Consider the following 18,138-nt stretch of genomic DNA (forward strand, 5'->3'; position numbering starts at 1 on the left):
CAATAACATCTGTCCGATTTCTGTTGAAATGTGCAGATCACAGATAGAAAGGTGCCGGCACAATGAGCCGCCGCACTCCCGAAAGCATCTGCTGCACTTCTGCCTTCTTGCACGCGGATGTCACACATCTTATTCAGTCTTCCTGTCGTTCACACGAGTTTGCTAAACGTGTAGCTCACCACCTCATCTGCGCATCGTCCGCACGAAGAGACTGCAAACACTCCCCCAGCTGTGTGTAGGATACACTGTTGAAGAACCGGAGCGTTTTATAATCGCTTTTTTTTTTTATCGCATTCTTTCGAGATTACAAAACAAAAAACTTAAAACTTTCTTATCGGTTTGCTTTATCGTGAGCTCAATTGCGCGCGCATTCCTTTAACGTTTTAACCAAGCTGAGCTCGTGACCGTAAGCTCAGTCTGACGCTGTAGTTACCGAGAACACGCTCCTATGTGTCGTTTCTGTTAAGCGTAACGACACTGTTGAACTGTCCGCTGCACGCGCTCTCTTCCTATGTGGGGTGGACCTCGCTGTGGGCGTGAAGTTCATTCCCCGAGCCTTCCGGCCGAGGCGCGCGCTTGCCTTATCCTCTCGCTCTCAGGCAGCAGCAGCAGCAGCGCGCGGCTCTTTCACTCCTGTGTCCCCTTCGAGTCTCCCACGGACAGCGCTCTCGCTTCACCCACGTCCGTCCCCGAGCATCCCGACTCGAGGATTGTCCGGAGTGATTTCTTTTTGTCAGGTAAGTTTCTGCTCTCTGTTCCAAAGTAAATATCAGAGCGGTGTAACACATCTGGCTCACTGTGTTTGAGCCTAAAAAACAAAAAGCGAACAAAAAAAAAAAAAGAAAAGAAATCAACCAGGTGCTTTACCATCAAACTGTGGGGTCATTCAACAGGTGGGCTGTGCGTCCTATTTAAACTTCAGCTCTATTTGTGAGTAAATTCGCTTGACTCGAGACAAAGTTCAGCTGTAACGACTTAAAAGGATGCGAGCTGAATGCCTAAATAAGTAGAATATTTTCCACTTTTCTAATGCCACAGGGCGCTGTCGTTGATTTTGAGCTTCTGGTGAAACTTGAGAAACGTCGGTATCTGTTTGAAATAAAAGGAAGTTTGTCTGCTTGCTATGAGAAGTTAATCAAGTGTGGGTTTACCAGTAGCCTACTTCCACTCTTCATGATAGACAGATGTCACAGAGGGTGATATTTAGAAATCAGACTTGCTAATAGTGCAGTTTTTCTTTCTTTTTTTGCAACAGCGGAATTTACCAGAGAAGTTGGTCTTCTCAAATGGGATCATTTCCAGTATAAGACCTTAGTTACTGCCCTTTTAGCTTCTTCTTTTTCTTTAATAACGGCTTAATAAATCATACAGGCTCTGGATTTATGGTAAAACGTGCCTGGATAGGGTTCATCATTTAGGCCTAAACCCAGAAGAGACTGTTAAACATTCCTTCACTAAATGTGACTAATTGGCCACATGCCTACAGGAAACCACCTTGAGGAAAAGGTATAAAAGGTTTCTGTGGCTTTATCATAGCCTCATTGTTGGAGGTATATGCCTTTTTTTTTCACCCCCAATCACTGATCGGGAAGCTACAGATAGGTAACAGATTATAAATTAAAACGTTGAAATATCAGCAAGGGAGTTGGCCAGAAAATTTTTAGGGGCTGGACAGGGAGAAACAGGATTAGGCTGTCCAAGGCTGGACTTCATCACTTCCTGTTTCTTTACCAGGTCAGTTCCCGTCTTTAGCCGTGGAGCAAGGCAGGAAGGAAAGGGGCGTGGATATGGTTTTTAGTGAGAAGGTTAGAAAAAGACATAGTCACATCGCACAGCTTTCTTAAGGACCGGAGAAGGGCTGCGACAGGTGAATACTCATACAAGATGAGGCCTGCAGCCTGATAGTCACCCCTGCGGCGGTGTGGTCGAGTTGACAAGTTTCTGTACGTTTTCATTCATGCCGTCATCCGAGGGAGAGTCTTCATGATGAACTCAAAGGACCAGACAGTGATGCTCTATTTCTTAAGAAGCAGGCTGAAAGTGTTCAGCCTCAGTACACGCAAACACTCATTTATGCCTCCAGCCGAGCCAGCTCGGGGCCTCTGTATCTGGAGGATATGATGACATCATGTGGAAACAGGACATCCCGATAACCGAGGCACCTTACTTTTCCACTGCTGCCTTCCAGCTATGTCTCCCTGTGTTTAAGAGTGTGTGTGTACTATCGTGCGTGTACGTGTGAGGGTTCAGTGACAGCTTGTTTCCCATTGTCCTATCATTCCTGCCCCACTCACACTCTGCATCCTGTGGAGTTTCCTGCCCATGGGTGAGAGAGTCGGGGGGGGGGGGGGGGGAAGGTGAAGTGCAAGGAGAGATGAGGGAGAAGGGAGAAGAAGGGTGGAGGCAGTCTAAGATTGGTGCAGAATTGGTGTAAGAATACGAAACACTGTGCGTATGTATGTGTGTGTGTGTGTTGCTACAGTGAGTTTTCCCGCTGGGAGCAGCTTATCTACAGTCCACTGTTCAGGAAAGGGTGTGTCCTTCAGATTTTAGATGTTTGTGAGAGTGACGATGGTGGTGGAGGGTGATGTTATTGTGATTCTGTAAGAATGCAATGAATGTGGTTTTATTTGCTTCCTTTAATTGTTCCGAGTGAACACACAGCAGATCTCCATTTATCAAAAGTAAAGGTGACCGTACTCAATGAAGTGTGACTTAGTTTTTCCAGGTGCTTGCACTTCGACTACATTATATCCACTGATTCTCAGATTAACATTTGTAACTTAATCTCGAAGAAGAGGCATTTTGCACATAAAGTTTACAGAGTGCTCAGTCTGTCACATTTGGTATTTATTTTGCTGCATGTATTTTTAGATGCCTACGCGTCTTTGCTTTTACTCGCCTGTCACGTAGACAAAGAAAATTCAGAAGTCTGAGAAAAAAAAGACAGAGAGAGAAAAAAAAAGCAAAAGTAACTTTTGGGAAAGAACTCTAACCACCATCTCTGGCAAATACCATGTATTGCTCATAGCGTGGCTGATCTCATCCCATCGGTGAAGCGCGGTGGTTTATTTTCAGAGGCAGGAACAGGGAAACAGAATTGAGGGAAGAGTGAACATAGCCAAATGCATAGAGGTCAGTGGAGAAACACCATGAGACTGGGCCACACCTTTCAAAAAGGCGACGATCTGTATGTCTTACAAAATAGTGGAAATACCCCTTTTTCTTTAGTTTGTGGCATCATGACGTATGTTTGTGTAGCATGCAGGTCTGTGGAGCCACACAGATTTTGACTAGCACGAAGCTGAATGGAATATAATGGACAAGTAAGAGCATTTTATTTGATTTAAGCAAGGCCTCTTAAAATAAAATAAGAAACTCAGAAGATTTATTACACCATATTATGTTGAGAGCTGAGTATACCTGCTCAGTAGTGGCAATAAAGAATGCGAATACAGGCATCTGTCTCTGTCCTTGGTTGGTCGAACTAAGCTCAGATCTAAACCCGCTGAACAGCTGCAGAGAAAGGTGAAGATGCTGGTTTGTGGATGCAGCTCACTCTGCTTGCAGAGGTCTCCCAGGAAAAGCCTGGAGAGACTTACCCTGAGGACTGAAAGCTGTAATTTGAATACATTTGCAAGAATTTCTAAAAAGATGCCATTGACGTCTTTTACATCGTATAATGTCGAATGCAGGAGTATTTTTACAGTCTGGTTTCTCCCACTCTGTTTACCTGAAGGTTAGTTTAAGCTAAAACAACAAAAGCAAGACCCAGAAATGCAGGTACGCAGGTTTTGAAGTCCTATTTCCAAGATTTATGTCTCCTGTCTGAGACAATGGAGATGAATGAAATTTAATCAGCAGTGCTCACTGCAGTTAGAGCTGGCATTAAAAAGTCATCAGGGATTCCTCTTCTTGTTGTTTTTAAAAATTTTTTTATTGTTGACCTTTTTTTTTTAAATGAAAGTGTGTCCGGCAATGACATCAAGTGAAAACCGTGTGTAACGAAACTGTACCGTTCCAATGATCGAGAGGGGAAATGCGGGTGTTTGGGCGAAGTAGCACATGAAGTGAGTGAAAAGAACTCGAGGATTTTAATATCTGAAACAGATATCAGCGATTAGCACATGGTGTAAAAGGCCCCGCTATTGTAGACAAACGTATCACAAACCAACATCGCGCTTCTCCCCACCAGAGGAAGCAGCTTCTCTTTCACAGAATTTTATTATAGTGTCTTCTGTATGTTTGTCAGCTGCTATTAAAAAAAATCTGCTTTGACATGCAGCACCCAGTCAGATGTTTAGTTTTGACACCTGCGTTTTTTAAAAAGAAGATGCAAAGAGTAAGTGCACTTATAGGATGGTCAAATGTGATGTGCTATGTGATATCAGAGTGTGTCATTTTGTTAAGCATAAGGTGAAATGTTTTGTGTCTGCACATATGACTGACGTGCTGATAATAATCTTGACACACATCTGGTAAAAACTGCAAGCCGTTCATTTTACAGCTGTTTCTTGCGTCCGCCGTCTCATTTTCATTATGGTGTCAAAGAGGAACTGGATTGTTTGCTGGATCGTTACGCATGCTGGTGTTTAGTGCACTTTCTGCTTCTTTTTACACAAGTCACAACATATATGCAGGGTATCAGTTTGACTCTGCAACCCCCACCTCACCACTCATTGCCGATACCACCAAACACCCACACTCATAGTCTGCTCTAGTACCGTCATCTACCTAATGGTAGACTGAAACCAAAACCCTGAATGTTATCACAAGGCAAAAACAAAAAAAACAACAACGAGGAGGAAATACACTCGCATATGGGTTTGCATTTAAATCTGTATTTGACTGTGTCACTTACTTGTATGTAGGTGCACACTTGTGTGCCTTGCACCTCACTTTAGGCTGTGCTTTGTGCTGTGTGACCTTCACAAGTGTGTGCATGTATTCATTTTTTGTTTTTGTTTTTTAAATTAAGGTGTAAAGATGTACAGTCCTGTTAATAATCAGATGTTATTCTATGTGCAGAGAAAATGGCGGATGAGAGAGTGATTATCTAGTTGAGAACAATGGGTTTTGCAGCCACCCTGCAAACACTTCCAGTATGTGAAAACCTATCTGTTACTGTATCAGTTCAACCTGTGGTCATCTGTCAGTCTTAGACATGCAGAAGAAGATGAGGTGAGGGAGAGGGCGAAATGGAGATAAAGATGAAAGGGAGAAGGGTCCTTTTGCATCCTCTGCCACTTCTACTTTCTGTGGACTGTCACAAAGAAAGGAGAAGCTGAAGGGAGGATGAAGGGAATAAGAATGAACGACTGCTGTCGGAGGGGTGTGGGCATGGAGTAGACAACAGCAGCAACACAGAGGAAAGTGTGGGTGTGTGCACTGGGGGTGGGTGGGTGTTTGTGTATGTGTGTGTGTGTGTGGACTCTGTCCTCATTTTCCAGGAAAAGGGGGGAGCGATCACAGGGGTGGACAGGAAACTCAAACAGGGCTAACTTCCTGCAGCTCTCATGATGGCCAGCCTGATAGTGAATAAGTGTTTGTGTGTGCGTGCAGGATTGTGCACACATAGAGGCTTTGCGCGCTTTCGCTTTGAGCGCGGTCGTCTCGATGTAGGTTAGAACAGCTTTTGCTGCTTTAAAGATCGAGAGGTTTGCTGGGACAAACTTGACGCTGCTCACTTGGACCTCTGGTGTGTTTTCTGTAATGAAAGTAAATCACCTTTTTTTTCTGCTGATGCTGCTATAACTTGTATTGTTCTCCCTTTGTGTGACTTCCCCCACATTCCTCAGTAGGTGGGGTGGCTGGAGCCTGTAGCTTTTTTCTCCAAAGGTTGCCAGTTTGGATCCCGTGGCCATTGTGTACGCAGTTATCAGTCTGATAGCTACACCTAGCCGAAACTAATGAAGAGGTCTACAACCGCTCTCAGAGAAAGCTAGTTGATGTGAATTATTTCATAGTCTTTTGAAGGCAACTTTGGGCACCACTGTTTAATCTTTTGACCACCGCATAATAACCAAGAAGGGTAAATCAAACAGAAAATTGCCATCTGAAGGGACTTTGCATTATAGGACATTACAAAGATAAAACTCTCTTATTAGTGCGCTTTTATTGAGAACAAGAAATCGTGAGAAACTCAAAGTTGAGTACCAGCAGACTAGAACAGCCAAGGATGGAACCACCAACCCTCTCTGATTAGGAGGTGACTTGTCCTACGTCCTGAGCTGCCACCCCAAAAGGAAACTGAATCTGGGACAGTTTTTCTGTCTTCTTTTAGTTATTTTGTGGCATTTAATGTGTTCTTTGTTCATTGACCTCCGCTACCGCTTCAATTCGGCAGAGGTTTCATATTTGGAAAAAATAATGACCTCTCGATAATCTCTGCTTACTCTCTAAAAAGGGAATAAGCATATTTCCCAACTTTTGAACCAAGCTAAGCAAAACTAATAAACTGTTGAGTGGTGCATTTAGGTTTTCCTGAAGAAATGATCTTGGAAAAAACCTAATTTTTCACGTTTACATTCCTTTCTATGATGTTTTTGCTTTGGCAATGCCTGACAGTTAGCTGGAAACTGGAAGTCAAGGTTGCGTACATTCGTGCTAATCAACACAAAGGCATTTCGCACTGTTACAGACGGTCACTTTGTGTCAGTTACTCTGCTGTAATCCTGACATTTATGGGCTTATTTCATCACATGCTCGAACAGAGAACGCAGGCGTGTTAATGCGCATGCATACACTCACACTCACAGCTGTTGACCAGAGAGAATGGCTGAATGCCCTCTCTCGAAACAAGCAAAAAGGGAAGTGGCTAACCTCACATCTCTCACTGTCTATCCTTATCTCGAGCTGTCTCTGACTCTTCTTTTTCTAACCTCTCTGCCTCCTCACTTCTGCCTTCACACATCTCTTTATTCATGCTTTACCGCTCTCGAGGCTTTCGCTCACATTCTCCACCACCTTTTCCTTTTCCGCTTCTCTGCCACTCATCCTCCCTTTGCCCCGCTCTCTCATTCCAGCCCTTGTCACTCACCTTTTCCCTCTTTTTTTTTTCCAGCGGCGATGGTGATTGACAGATGATCTGACAGAGGAAGACATCAGGTGAGAATAAGTTAACTTCTCCTTCCCGCCCTACCTCCACCCCTTTTTCGCTTTCTTCCTCCTCTTCCTTGTTCAGGGAAGTTAAGTTTTATATTTAAATTTTTTTACTTCTCTCTTTACAGTTCTCCATATTTTTTTTAACCCCCTGTATGCTGATTTGTGTTGGTTTCACTTTCTACTTTTTTGAAGTCTTAGCTTGTATAAAAAGATTGTGGAAATTATGTAGGCGGACTTAAATGTGGTCTGTCTCTTTGAAGGCTTTTCAACGTATCGCTGGTATTAGAGATTGGTGAAAGTTTAAACAGGATTTGTGTGCAAAATCGTCACAGACGCACGTATCTACCCGACATGCACTGACAGTCGTGTAATGCAACAAGAAAGTAGATGCTTGTGGTACGCGTCATATATCAATATGGCGTTGCTAGCTTCAAAGTTATCATCGTTATTAGCGCTGCCTGCAGTGCAGGCATCAGCGTAAGCAAGATGGTGCTATGAAGTTAAATAGTCTAAAGTGTTAAGTAGTGCAAAGGCAGTAAATATAACACCAGGTTTTTCCCTTTTTAATATAGCGTCATCGTAACGAGGTCAGAACAAGCATTTTGAGTGTAAGAGCATGTAGAGGTGCATGAGTAGACGACTCTGAAGGGGAGATGAGCCACATTTTAAATCGGGTAGAGTTTTTGCTTTTTTATGGGCACTGTTTGGGAAATTTAGGATCGCACCTCTTGGGTGTGCTTGCTTAAACAGTATAAGCTGTCTTGATGCACGCCCAGTCATCTATGTAAAGCAAATCCAAGAAAGTTGATTCTGTTCATCTAGATGTGGCATTTTCAGTGGGATAAAAATGTTTCGGCACTCATTCAGGTGACTTTATAATCTGCTGTATCTGAATTTTTTTTTATTCCATAAAAATCAGTATCCTTTAACAGCCAAGCTTTAGCAAACTTTACCAACAACGAAAAAAGCAAAATGTTGAATATTCTGAGGGGATCAAACACTTTGGCCATGAAAACCACAGTTAAGGTCCCAGTCCTCCTAAAGGCAGCGAGAGTCTGCAATGCCCACTTCCCAGGGCATCTGTCCTCAAAACGCAAAAATCTCTGGTCTAGCCTTAGCAAACCTTTTCTCTTGCACATATTCACAAGAATGCAAGATTTTTTTTAAAAGAAATGAAAAATAATGAAAAACAAAATGAAAAAAGAAGATTTTGACTTCTCACATTCAAAAAAAAAGGGAAAAAAAGTTGTCTTGTTACTGTAACGCTGCGTTGCTTTCACAGACGCCGTCTCCGTGCTGGTTATCATGGGGTGTGCCTGTTGCAAGCAGAAGAAGTCTGCCAAAGGAGCAGCAGACATAGCAGATCTGTCTCCTAGCAACGCAGGTGGGAGCTCCGTGGTCTTGAATCAGGGCCGATACTGTCCTGACCCGACTCAGACCATCCCGGACTTCAACAAGGGCTTCTTGTCCAACAGCGCATTCCCCAACACCAAAATCAACCAGCGGTCAGGAGCCATAACAGGTAGAGCCTGTGTGTGTTTGTTTGTGAGAAAGATGAATTTACAGTCCCTCTAAACAATTAACATCGTATTAGCCCTCCTGCTGTTTTTCAGTCACTGACACTGACATATTCAAAAGACCTTGGCGATACCGGCCAATCATTCTCTTTCTTGTTTGAACACATGTGCAGGTGGTGGAGTAACTCTCTTTATAGCGCTGTACGACTATGACGCCCGCACTGAGGACGACCTCACTTTCCAGAAAGGAGAAAAATTCCAAATTATTAATAACACGTGAGTATACTTTTTTTTTTTTTTTACACATTGTTTTAATGAAAAACAAAGCGGAAAAAACCCACATAAATATATCTCCATCATTAAGAAACACGACAATCTGTGTCAGGAGCTCATGAAACAATGTTAATGTGATCTGTGTTAAAGGCGTTAAATTAAATCACTAAGGACTTCTGAGAGGTAATTAATTTTGTTTGCATACATTAAATACCACAGGCTGCAATTAAATACCACCCATTAACACTGTGAACTGCCAGAGGTCTCAGCTGCTGCTGGCAATGCTGACAAGCTTTTGTTCTTGAAAAAAAACAAAACACTTTGTCCTGCTCAGAAATCCCGAATCCCATTTATATGATGATTTACATTCAGACGGGAGGTTTTTGGGGTTTCTTTTACCTAAGTTCACACCTAAGCTGCTAATCTTCTTTCCGATCTATGCTTTTAGTTTTGCTTTTAGTTACATGAAGATCATTTGGTTTGCTAAAAAAGGCTAATTTATCTTCCCTCAAGAGGTTATTTGCATTTTTCACTTCATCAAACATAACCACAGCTGCTCCCAGCAGGCATTCACTACAGCTCAAAAGTTTGGGGTAATTTAGAATCGTACATTTTTTTTTCAAAAGTAACATTGATGAAAAATGTTTTAAATGACAATAAATGATTAATAGAGTCACTATTCATAAATGAATTTCTGCTTTTGAACCTACTTCACCACCACTTCTGTGTTCAAGTGTTTGTGCTTGTGTTAAAAAGCCTGTTTCGGTACTTTTAGCACAGCCCAAAATAACTAGAAATGCTAATCCGCTTCCGCGGTCGTGTGTTTGATTAGTATCACAAAGGGAAGTTTCTTTCTGACACATTTCTGTATTGTTGATCTAAGAGAAAAAAAAAATCAATGATGTGTAACACACTGCTTCCTTCAAAGAACAGGGCAAACTACCTTTGACCAGAGTGTTAACAAATGAAAGAAATGTGAGACTGCAGCGCATAACTGAACAAGAAGTAAAGTACGTCAGGGTCTCTAGTTTGAGAAAACGATGCCTCGTATGATCTTGGCTGGCAATATTATTACACAGTACCTGTAAGAGCCATATTGTGGTGTTCTGTAGAGGCAGTCGTACACACTGGGGTATAAAAAACTTGAATTCTTGGTGTTTCCTGCTTGGAATCACCTTTGTTTCTCAGCATTGCGCTCTGAGAGAGTTTTTTTAAGGGTTATATATACATATGGCAACTGAATTGAACCCACAAAGGTCGCTGTTTTAGACACTTAGCTACTGAGGTTATATAGGTTCTTTCACCAGCACAACATAATTAGAAGGTTTCTGTAGTGGCTTTCTTATTAACTGCCATTTATTTCTGTTTATTTTTATGTTATTTTGCATAAAAGCTACAGAGCTTTCTTTCAAAAACAGTGACATTGCTCAGTAACCGAAAACTTTTGAGCACTGGTGTTTTGCAAACAATGAATTTTACTTGTGCGTGTGTGTCTTTTGTAGAGAGGGCGACTGGTGGGAAGCTCGCTCTCTGGACACCGGCAACTCGGGTTACATCCCCTCCAACTACGTAGCTCCAGTGGACTCCATACAAGCCGAGGAGTGAGTTCACAAGCAGTAGCACATGCTCTGTTTGAAGCGAGCGATTATGCTGTGTGATTGACATGTAGTCTGAAGGCAGAGGTCAAGCGAGGGTTTGCCATTTTCTGCCGGTGACCTGTGTGATGTTGTCGTGGTGACAGGTGGTATTTTGGGAAGATGGGAAGGAAGGATGCGGAGAGACAGCTGCTGGGTCACGGCAACCCAAGGGGAACTTTCCTCATACGAGAGAGCGAGACCACCAAGGGTGAGATGGCTACACACACACACACACACACACACACACACACACACACACACACACACACACACACACACACACACACACACACACACACACAGAGAGATCTGAATCCTCTCCCTTCTCCCGCCTCTCTGCAGGTGCTTACTCTCTTTCCATCCGTGACTGGGACGACAACAAGGGAGACCACGTGAAGCATTACAAGATTCGTAAGCTAGACAATGGCGGCTACTACATCACCACCAGATCACAGTTTGATACCGTGCAGCAGTTGGTCGTGCACTACCAAGGTAACAGAAATGCAGGAAATGTGCACTCCTCTCTGCCTTTCCTTCGGAGTGTGAAAGCATTCTTTTGCTTCTGCCTCTTCGGCTTTAAACCTGCATCAGCAACATTTACAATCTCATTCTGTTCATGTTGCTCATAATTAGAGTATTTGAGTGGCACAGAAAGTAGGTGCAGTAACCAAAATACTGCACACATGCAGCACTGTGGTGCCTCCATTTTCCCGCTGTGTTTAAGTGTCATCTTGCGTTGCTTCACTCTGCAGATTCGTGTTTTGAATAAAAATTAATGATGGATATTAAGCTTTTAATATGATTGTTTTACCAACTTCCTTATCAAGTTATCAAACTGAGGTAAACCTCAACTTAAAAAACACATAAAAATGACGTAGTATGTTTAAAAAACATTTTGATATGCCTCACAGTTAGGAAACTTGTAATGATGTGTTTGTGAGACATGGTTAATCATATTTACTTTGTAAAATGTATCTGAGTGCTTTAACCACTGATCACTGCAGACTTTTTAACCTTTATTTAGAGTTTGTGTAACAAGAAGGGCTCACACCCTGTACTTCCTCTGTCAGTATAAATCTGCCCCCTAGTGGCTGCTACTGAAATTTTCTTTGCAGTTTGTGATCATCAGAAGCCACCTGACAGTTTTATCAGCATAACTCAAGTGTCCCTGTTTTGCCTTTTTGTATCTACACATGCTGCTGCTGTTCAGAGTGTCTGTTTATGTCTGTTGTGCTGAATTTCTCCTTGCGCCTTTAGTTTTCGGTTAACTTGTCAATTGCATAAGCGCATAAGCAACCTGTCTTGTTCTTCCTTTATCTCTGCACCTGCTGTTTTCTTTTCCTCCTGTTTCCTTTTTTTTTTTTGCCTGCCTGTTTGTCTCTCCCTCTCGCTCTCAGAGAGAGCAGCGGGACTGTGCTGCCGTTTGATTGGCAGCTGTAAGCGGGGCATGCCTAAGCTGGCTGACTTATCAGTGAAGACCAAGGATATGTGGGAGATTCCCCGCGAATCTCTCCAGCTGATTAAGAAACTGGGCAACGGCCAGTTCGGAGAAGTCTGGATGGGTAGGGCCAAAGGGGAGGGGATGCGTGTGGGGGAGAGGAGGCGAGATAACAACAGACGCACACCAGAATGAAAACACATTAAAACTGCAGCAGTCACATATAACACGTAAGTGTTTGAGTTCGAAGAACATCAGTAAACATTTCTGGTGTGAGGAACAAACACGGTAAAGCCCTGTGATCTGTGTTTCTTGCTCTCTTCCTGTATCTTCAACAAATACACCTGAGGATCAGACCACACAGACGTAGGAACGCACACATCATTGTCAGATGTAGTCTGCACCTGTTTTTACATTTTCTGAGGCAAATACTTAATAAAAAATTTCAAAAAGTGTGTTTTACATCCAGGTGTGTAAAGTTGTTCCCCTCGTCCCCCGTGACTGCATGTGCATGTTTCATCATCTCACTTCACCTCTTTGTCACCTCCCCCACCCTCACCCTTCTTCCTTCCATCTTTCCACCCACCACTTCACCCCCTTTTTCTTCATCCATTCTTAACCCCCCCCCCATCTCCACCCTCTTGCCACCTACCTCCTCCTCTTCCTTCCTTCCTTAGGCTCTAATGACGGGCTGTGTTATTACCTGACAAAGGCCTGTCCCAACTCCACCCCGCTCACCATGGGTCTCGGGCGGGACGCCTGGGAGGTACCGAGGGACACGCTGGCCCTGCAACAGAAGCTGGGGCAGGGCTGCTTTGGGGACGTGTGGATGGGTGAGACCGACGCCACAAACCTCTGACACCCTCTAGAGGCACAGAGGGAAAGCTGTCTGTCATTGTCCTTTGTAGTGTCTGCTGCTGTCCTGTGGCAAACATTGTTGGTAGCACTCATTGTCTGCCCTGTTGATGGCCATTTATGTCAGTGTATGTGAGATAGTATGTGTTCCAGTTGAATTACCTGGCATTGCCAAAAAGATGTTTTTGCATTTACACTTACGGACAATTTCTGTCAAATCCCAGCGTTTTGGCTTTCTGAGCCGTGCAGAGAGGCCCGGCCGAGCTCTGTGTCTGTCCATGTAGCTCAAGTGCTGCTGGTTTTGACGTAAGACCAGAACCTCCCCCTTCCCTCCCTCTTCATCTCTCTCACACATCATGCATGCTCTGTGAAATACCAGTCATATGCATGCAATAAAACAACAACAAAAAATAGCCTGCATGTTGTGTAACTGTTGTCCCACATACAGATATTTATATCAGGCAGATATCTACATCTGTATGTGTTGGTGTTTGTGTTGTCATATTTGTTGGGTACAGTGGATGTACAGTATATGCACCCATCCCCGTGTCACACTGACATAAAGACAGGTGCATTCGTCCAGGTTCTGGGGTGTGCGCTAACACACGCTTTTCTGTATGCTAGGCATGTGGAACGGCACCACCAAGGTAGCGGTGAAGACTCTGAAGCCAGGAACCATGTCCCCCGAGGCCTTTTTGGAGGAGGCTCAGATCATGAAGAGACTCCGTCATGACAAGCTGGTTCAGCTCTACGCCGTTGTGTCTGAGGAGCCCATTTACATTATCACTGAGTTCATGAGCCAAGGTATCAGGAAAAGTAAAACTGCCACGTGTGGTTGACACACTGTAGATATGAAATGCTACCCTTACAGCAGGTAGAAACCTCAATGAACATTTGAACGCCCCATAAATTGGACTGGCTTTTACTTCCCTAAATGAGGTGACAAACCTCTGAATTTGTCATCACAATACACCTACAGAGCAAAATAATATACAGATATTACCAGGATAAACGTATAAACAAATAACAATGGGTAGATTTCTTTAATTAAGTGCAGTAGTTCTTGGGGAATTAAAACTGGTTCTCAGAAACTCCCTATCTAGTAATGAAATCTTTCTAGTAAATAAATAAATAAATAAGTAGACCACACTTCCAGACCTGCACTAATAATTATTTTTAATTGGCTGCCACTCTAACTTTCATCCATCTTTCAAAAGGACATTTTTCAGATATCCTGCTTGCTTAGCATCAAACAAACTACCAAGAAAAAAAACCTAAGCAGTCACCAGCGAAGGCTTTCACGCCACACAATAATGAATTGGCAGAAGGGATGGTGACTTAAGGTGGCACTGTGTGAAGTGGAAGGTCAGAGTTAAGCCCTGCCCCCCCCCCCCCCCCCCCGCCTCCTTGATTCCCTGCTAAACAAAACGCCGAATCCCTACCAAAACCAGATTCTCTTTATTTTTCTGGGCGTGTTCTGAGACTTTCTTATGGAGGTGGCAGGTTAAATATTGCTTCAGAATTAACTAAAAGCTGAAAAGACATTAAAAACGTTATGCAAAGGAAATATGCACATAGTAGGTATAAGAGTCTGTCATGATCCCACCTGTACCTCACCTGTAACTTTTTAATTTAGGAAGTTTGCTGGACTTCTTGAAAGATGGAGAGGGGCAGAGTCTGAAGCTGCCTCAGCTGGTCGACATGGCTGCACAGGTGAGTTATAGTCAGGCACACTGGAAAAAGGAAAGAAAACAGCTTATACTCTACCACAGGTCTGAGCACCGAGTCTGTGTGGGTGTGCAGATTGCAGCTGGAATGGCGTACATCGAAAGGATGAACTACATCCATCGTGACCTGCGAGCAGCCAACATCCTCGTTGGAGACAACCTGGTGTGCAAGATCGCCGACTTCGGCCTGGCTAGACTCATCGAGGACAACGAGTACACAGCCAGACAAGGTAGCACGATGTCACATTAACTGCGTGCACCTAAGAAAAAGAGCCACACTCGCACAATGCTGTGATTAACAGTTTCCTTCTGCCTCCATGTCTATATTTTTATACACAACCTATCCTAATTATATGATTATGCATCTCCACTGTGTTGCCATGGTTTCAGGGGCGAAGTTCCCCATCAAGTGGACGGCTCCAGAAGCTGCGCTATATGGACGCTTTACTATCAAGTCAGATGTCTGGAGCTTTGGCATCCTACTAACCGAACTCATCACTAAGGGACGTGTGCCATATCCAGGTACTGCTCTGTTTCTTAATTCACATGCAGCAACAGGTTTTTCCTTATCCACAGTGAAATTCCCAGGGGTTATTTTTTATCTACATTCTTAAAATTTTTTATACACTATCAACCATCTGGAAAAGCAGTCTCAAAGAAACCTAATCGCAGCAGGTGAATGGAGAATATCTCTAAAGAACCTGCTAACCTCCTGTGTAAACTAACATGCAGCTCATGTGCTTCCCTGGTACGGTATGTACCACATGGAAAAACCAAACGGACAAAACATTTATATTAAAAAAAAAAGAAAGAAAGAAAAAAAAGAGAGAAACCAGAAAATTATTGCCCGTCTCGCTGTGATTACAAACCTCTTATAGAGGGCTGTCAAAAAGAATAATTTGAGACTAATTGAAGAGCACTAATGTGAGGGGATCATAAAGTTCTGTGACTCCACTCGTAAAAATTTAAAACCATTCCTGATTGAAATAACAGGTCCGTAATGCTCACTGGATGCCCATCAGTGTGCCTTTAAACTGAATTTTGCGTTGATGAAAAAGCTGAAGTTGCCGGGGGACCACAAAGATTGTTTTGGCACGTGCCATGGTTCAAATTCAGAGGGCTATAAAAGACCTGAAATACTGGGGTTTATACAGTTTTCCAAAATATACAGACTATCAACCATCTATGTCTCTTTTTAGGAATGAACAACCGCGAAGTGCTGGAGCAGGTGGAGCGGGGCTACCGGATGCCTTGTGCCCCGGGCTGCCCCACCTCGCTCCATGAACTGATGCTGCAGTGCTGGAGGCGGGAGCCTGATGAGAGGCATACCTTTGAGTACCTCCAGTCCTTCCTGGAGGATTACTTCACCGCCACAGAGCCACAGTATCAGCCCGGAGAAAACCTGTGACCGGCACACGTGTAGGGCAGGCGTGACAGCAATACACTGACGGGCACGCTGTAGTACTCATACTCATGCTCTCAGGGTATTTGACGTGCATGTACCATACAGGACACACACACGCACACACACATATAAAAGATTCATATTATTATTACTTTGTTGTAACTGTTTAAAGACAGTTTCCCATCTTCTGTCTTTGTTCACTGCAGTCTGTTCAGGACAGATCAGTTAGGCGTGTTGAAGAGTTGGAGCTCTTCTGGTCAGGCCTTGCAGTAATGTTGCTTCACTGTGTAACCATGACAACAAGGAACTGAAAGAAGATGTAGATGGCTGTGTTGGGGTTGGGGGGGTGGGGGAGTCGAGTGGATACATGATCTGTTCAGCTGCCATATACGTTCAGGTCCTTTGATTTCTCTTTTTGAGAGGAGCTAGATTGTACTTTTCGCCTGAGATAAATATGTTGTAAGAGAAAGAACCGCAGGTGCAACAGGTGATTATCACGCATTGCTTTAAACAGTCTCCAAAAGCAGTCGAAAATGAACCTCGTGCCCCTATGTGGTCACTGAATAGATTATGTACATTGTGTACTAGGTTCTGTGTTAACTGAACAGAGATCAGTTTTTATCTCTTTCTGATAAAAAGAGCTGCTGAACTGATATCAGAGTCATGCCTGTCTCCTGCTTTCCACCCTATCGCCAATGTGTGCCTTTAAACTGGTCAAATGACTGTTTTCAAATAAGTACCTTTAAAACTGTGCTATGAAACTTTGAGGGATGGTCAGGAATGCGCTTTATTTGTCTGATATTTTGTATGGCAATTTTGTATGGATTGTCTCTTTTGTTTGTTTTAATTTAACTTGGATATATCTGTGCATCACAAAGATTTCTATATCTAGTTAACATGTATACAATTTTCATCCTTTTGGGAGGGCAGGGCAATATGGTATCCATAACAGGGGAAAAAATATATCAGAGGACTGTGGAAGGATGGTGTCTGAAATGAATGTAAGCTTCATGATGAGATTCCCCTGTCATGTCGTTGTAATAAAGATCAGATATCTTTTTTTTGAACATGTCTCTGATTATGTGTGTGCTTGGACACTTACACCGTCATGTCGTCACACTATGTCTTTTTTTATATGCATATATAAAATGACATGATTAAAAGCAAATTTCGAGTTACTGTCAAACTTCTGATTGAGTTGAAAGGCAAATTTAGTTCTTTTAACTATTTAACTTTATTAATTTGGTAACTTCTAGATTCAAATTAAAAACAAACACTACACTGAGACATTTTTCTTTCACTTTATTATGATTTTAAACACACGCCGAGAGATTTCGTTTTTACTAAATGGGCTACCAGTTTATATTATTTCCACAAACTGCTTTGTAAAGGTCTACAATCACAGGTGAAAGACACAAACATAACTGTGTAAATAAATATATCCATGTGATCTGCAAAACCATTGTTTGATATGTGAATACAGGACTAGAACAAATAGTTATAGTTATAGACTTAATGGGTATTAAACAAAATATTTGTAATGTGCACATTTTATTGAGCAAGGTTAATATGAATGTAGAGTAAATGCATGGCAGTCTTTTGCAGCGTGTTCATTGTGGATGTTATCACTATGACAATGAAAATACCAACCATCAGTCAGCCTCACCGGCTGTGTAATTGTTTCATCAGCAATTTCCCTAAATTTACCAAAGATTGTTAACAATTTCCAACAAGAGACACAAAAATGTTTGAATAGTTTCTAGAAAAGTGATGAAGGAATGAAGAAAGAAACCTGATACTTGCTATGAGTCATTCAATGGATAACCCTTGATCCAGGAACGTATAGTGGATCTGGAAGACACTATGATCAGTAAATCTTTATTCATTTCTTCATTTGTTTCAGTAAATCAATTTAATTTCACACTAATCCATTACTGATTATTATAATATTAGTTATTTACTCTTTACTTTGGGATTCCTTTACCAGTGCCTAACGTTTATGCATCACCTGAGTATGATGCTTTACTTTACTTCATGTTACTTGAAGCATTATCTACCACAGAGCCCTGAATAAGCTGTTATTAGAAAGTTATTAATAACGAATGTTTCATTAACCATCGGGTCTTTATTTTTCTTTAATCATCCATTTTTGGTCATTTATTTTAACGTGTTACCAACCCCC

At 42.5% G+C, this 18,138-nt stretch overlaps 1 protein-coding gene across 5 annotated transcripts; it reads left to right on the forward strand.

Annotated features, from left to right (window-relative positions):
- The first annotated feature begins 533 nt into the window (after positions 1 to 533).
- yrk (Yes-related kinase) lies at positions 534 to 17,023 on the forward strand. Of its 5 annotated transcripts, none has more exons than XM_085148624.1 (14): positions 534 to 737; positions 7,064 to 7,107; positions 8,387 to 8,626; positions 8,795 to 8,897; positions 10,397 to 10,495; positions 10,636 to 10,739; positions 10,874 to 11,023; positions 11,929 to 12,093; positions 12,647 to 12,802; positions 13,449 to 13,628; positions 14,461 to 14,537; positions 14,628 to 14,781; positions 14,942 to 15,073; positions 15,751 to 17,023. In XM_085148624.1, exons 3-14 carry the CDS (start codon positions 8,410 to 8,412, stop codon positions 15,957 to 15,959), a joined length of 1,746 nt encoding a protein of 581 aa, XP_085004750.1. In that variant the 5' UTR covers positions 534 to 737; positions 7,064 to 7,107; positions 8,387 to 8,409; the 3' UTR covers positions 15,960 to 17,023. The 5 variants fall into 5 exon arrangements, with proteins under 5 accessions (XP_085004750.1, XP_085004753.1, XP_085004754.1 ...); XM_085148625.1 differs by lacking the exon at positions 534 to 737 and adding an exon at positions 760 to 5,698; XM_085148627.1 differs by lacking the exon at positions 11,929 to 12,093 and having other exon boundaries at positions 536 to 737.
- The last annotated feature ends 1,115 nt before the right edge of the window (positions 17,024 to 18,138 follow it).

Source organism: Neolamprologus multifasciatus, chromosome 22 (assembly GCF_963576455.1).
Source record: "Neolamprologus multifasciatus chromosome 22, fNeoMul1.2, whole genome shotgun sequence".
NCBI classification, from domain to species: domain Eukaryota; kingdom Metazoa; phylum Chordata; class Actinopteri; order Cichliformes; family Cichlidae; genus Neolamprologus; species Neolamprologus multifasciatus.